At 42.6% G+C, this 2,818-nt stretch overlaps 1 protein-coding gene across 1 annotated transcript; it reads left to right on the top strand.

Moving 5' to 3' along the window:
- Nucleotides 1–587: 587 nt before the first annotated feature.
- LOC143607217 (uncharacterized) lies at nucleotides 588–1,316 on the top strand. The gene has a single exon (XM_077082745.1). It carries the CDS (start codon nucleotides 588–590, stop codon nucleotides 1,314–1,316), a length of 729 nt encoding a protein of 242 aa, XP_076938860.1.
- Nucleotides 1,317–2,818: the final 1,502 nt, after the last annotated feature.

The following is a 2,818-nucleotide window of genomic DNA, read 5'->3' on the forward strand; positions in this document are numbered from 1 at the left end:
AAGAACCCGAGCCATCAGAGTAGCAGCTCTTCAAACAGTAAGATTACCCATGTCAACCAGGTAAGTACCCTTAGAAGAAGAAAGGTATATGATAATGGGGTAGCTCACCACCTGTTGTTGACGGTATGGTGGAGGACTTGGGGGAATATGGGAAGAGTGACGATGAGGTCGAAATTGAACCAAAAAATAAACTGAAACAGAAAAATAATAATAAAACTAAAACTGAAATTAAACTGGAAACACCAAACGCCAAGGAAACGGGCTCAACGAGTAAAACCGTTCCATTTCCTCGGGCATTGGTGAACCCCGAGACCTCATCGGCACTAAGAAAGAAGGGCCCACAGCAGGAGGAAAAGTGGGAAATATTTAAACAAGTAAAAATTAATTTACCCCTCATAGATGCAATTAAACAAGTCCCTACATATGCTAAATATTTGAAAGACTTGTGCACTCAAAAACGAACTCACAAGTTGCCCAAGCAAGTTGACTTAACTGCAAATGTGAGTTCGGTTTTGACAAGTATCCTCCCACCCAAGCTACAAGATCTGGGAACGCCAATTATACCCATTCAAGTGGGCGATTTTAAAATGACTAGGGCATTGTTAGATCTTGGGGCTGGGGTGAGTATTCTCCCTGGAAGCTTGTATGACCAATACGACTTTGGTCCACTTAGGAAAGCCGACACCACCGTGGTGTTGGCCGATTTGACACTCAAGCTTCTTAGGGGTATTGTGACCGATGTGACTGTGATTATTGAAGATTTCTATTACCCAGTTGACTTCATGGTTCTAGATTACGTGACGGTTGACCCGAAACGGCAACCAAATGTGATTCTCGGTTGGCAATTTTTGGCCATCGCGAATGCTTTAATTAACTGTAGAACCGGGGTAGTGGACATGGCTTTTGGTAATAAGAATCTTCGGCTTAATGTGTTTTCAAACGTGTCTAACCCTCTGGTGAGTGATGAATGCTTCGCGACTGAAGTCCTTGATGGGTTGAACCCTCACGAAAGTGAGGATGATGCCACAGAGGAGTTTGCTATTTGTTGCAGGAAAACAATTGAGCATGTCTTACAGTTGCAAGAAGAAGAAAAAGCAGTGGAGTTGTATGCTGCAAGTATTGGGAAACCGCCATGGTCTCAGCAGGTAGAGCGGTTGCCCGATATTATTGATTCGAAGTTGAAACCATCATTGGAGAGTCTGCCGGCTATTGAATTAAAGGAGCTCCCGAAACACCTGAAATACGTGTTCTTGAGGGAAGGAGAGACTTTACCGGCCATCATCTGTAAGGCCCCTTTCTCGGTAACCCTACTTTGATGTTGGATTTTGATGCAGGAGCATCCGGCCCATTAACTCGGCCCGGCCCAAATATTTATTTTTATTTATAAATAAGATTGTTAGGTCTTTTGTTTAGTCAGTTGATTATATTAACAAAGAAATTGTAAGCTTTAAGCTTCTTAAACGAATCATTCGGTTCAAATCGATTGAATGAAATCATTTTGTTCTTGAGCCATTTGATTGCTAGTCGAAACTGCATCAGTTGGTATCAGAGCTTTTGGTTCTCAAATGGCTCGACATGAACGTGAATACTTGTTTGCTCGTAGATTCACCGACAGAGGCAACGACACGAGTGTTTTCTATCCATGTGCCCGTGGAGAAGACCGACGTCCTACTCGCAGAGTCGCCGACCGAGGCAGCGGTGGAGTATGTTCCGACCCACGGGATCTTAAGAAGATCAAACGACTCCGACAACGAGTCCGCGATCTTTAAGAGATCCACCGGCTCTGAAAACGAGTCCGCGATCTCGTGTTACAACGGGAGATGTGCAAGGCAGAAACCTAGTCGAGCACCGTCGTCTAGGACGAAGGTGGCGACGGAGAGCAGCATCCGTTTGGCCGTCACCAACCTCGGTTCGATGAACCAATAAGTCCGTATTGTTTACCGGAAGACCCTGTCGGAGACGAGTTACCCGCGGATGAGGAAAATCCTGTCCATGTCGATTTTGTTTATCATTCACCTCCTCGTTTTGATAATTATGAAGGCAAAGAGTTGAATCCTTTCGCATGCGGTTTTAGCTATGATTTGCCACAGGTATTTGATAATTATAAGGATGAGAAGGTGGAAGGAAACAGACCCGGAATTGATTTTCTTTTCAGGTCTGATCTTGATGCAACAGATGAAACAACATGTATCGATAGAAGCTCATTAATTAAGGAGATGTCGGAGTATTCAATGATGTCGACTGCTGTTACAACTGATTTATGGAACGAACATTTGATTAACACCAGTGGTTCCATCATGTTTCATGGTGGTCAGATTGGAATCATTGAGATACGAATACCCATCAGATTGGAAGATTTGACTTTTGCATGTGATAATAAGGAAGGTTTGAATATTTTGGATTATACTCCCGGATCTCCTACCGAACTGAATTCACAAAATATGGGATGTATCAAGAATGCAAATTTTATAAAAGATGAGAAGATTGAGGTTGCAAAAATTGTTGGTATACTTACCGATAATAATATTAATAATTTAAATATACCATGTGAAGGTTATGATAATAATTATGGAATTGGTGATGGAAATATGAATGGCTTCTATGGAATGGATATTCGGATTGGAGTCCATGTGGGGAGGGGTTCTAGACATCGCCCACAAGAATTATCAAGCAACATTCATGGGTGGTTTATTAAGCATGATAAGAGCAACGAATCCAGTCTTTTATCTCGGGTTGTTAATGATTTTTTCAACGTTCTCAAGACTCGAGGACGAGTCTTTTCCGAAGACGGGGAGAAGGAGGTGAAGAGATCCGGCAA

The sequence above is a fragment of the Bidens hawaiensis genome, unplaced genomic scaffold (assembly GCF_021521415.1).
Source record: "Bidens hawaiensis isolate Kalapana, Puna unplaced genomic scaffold, B.hawaiensis_p1.1 tig00080426_1, whole genome shotgun sequence".
NCBI lineage: Eukaryota > Viridiplantae > Streptophyta > Magnoliopsida > Asterales > Asteraceae > Bidens > Bidens hawaiensis.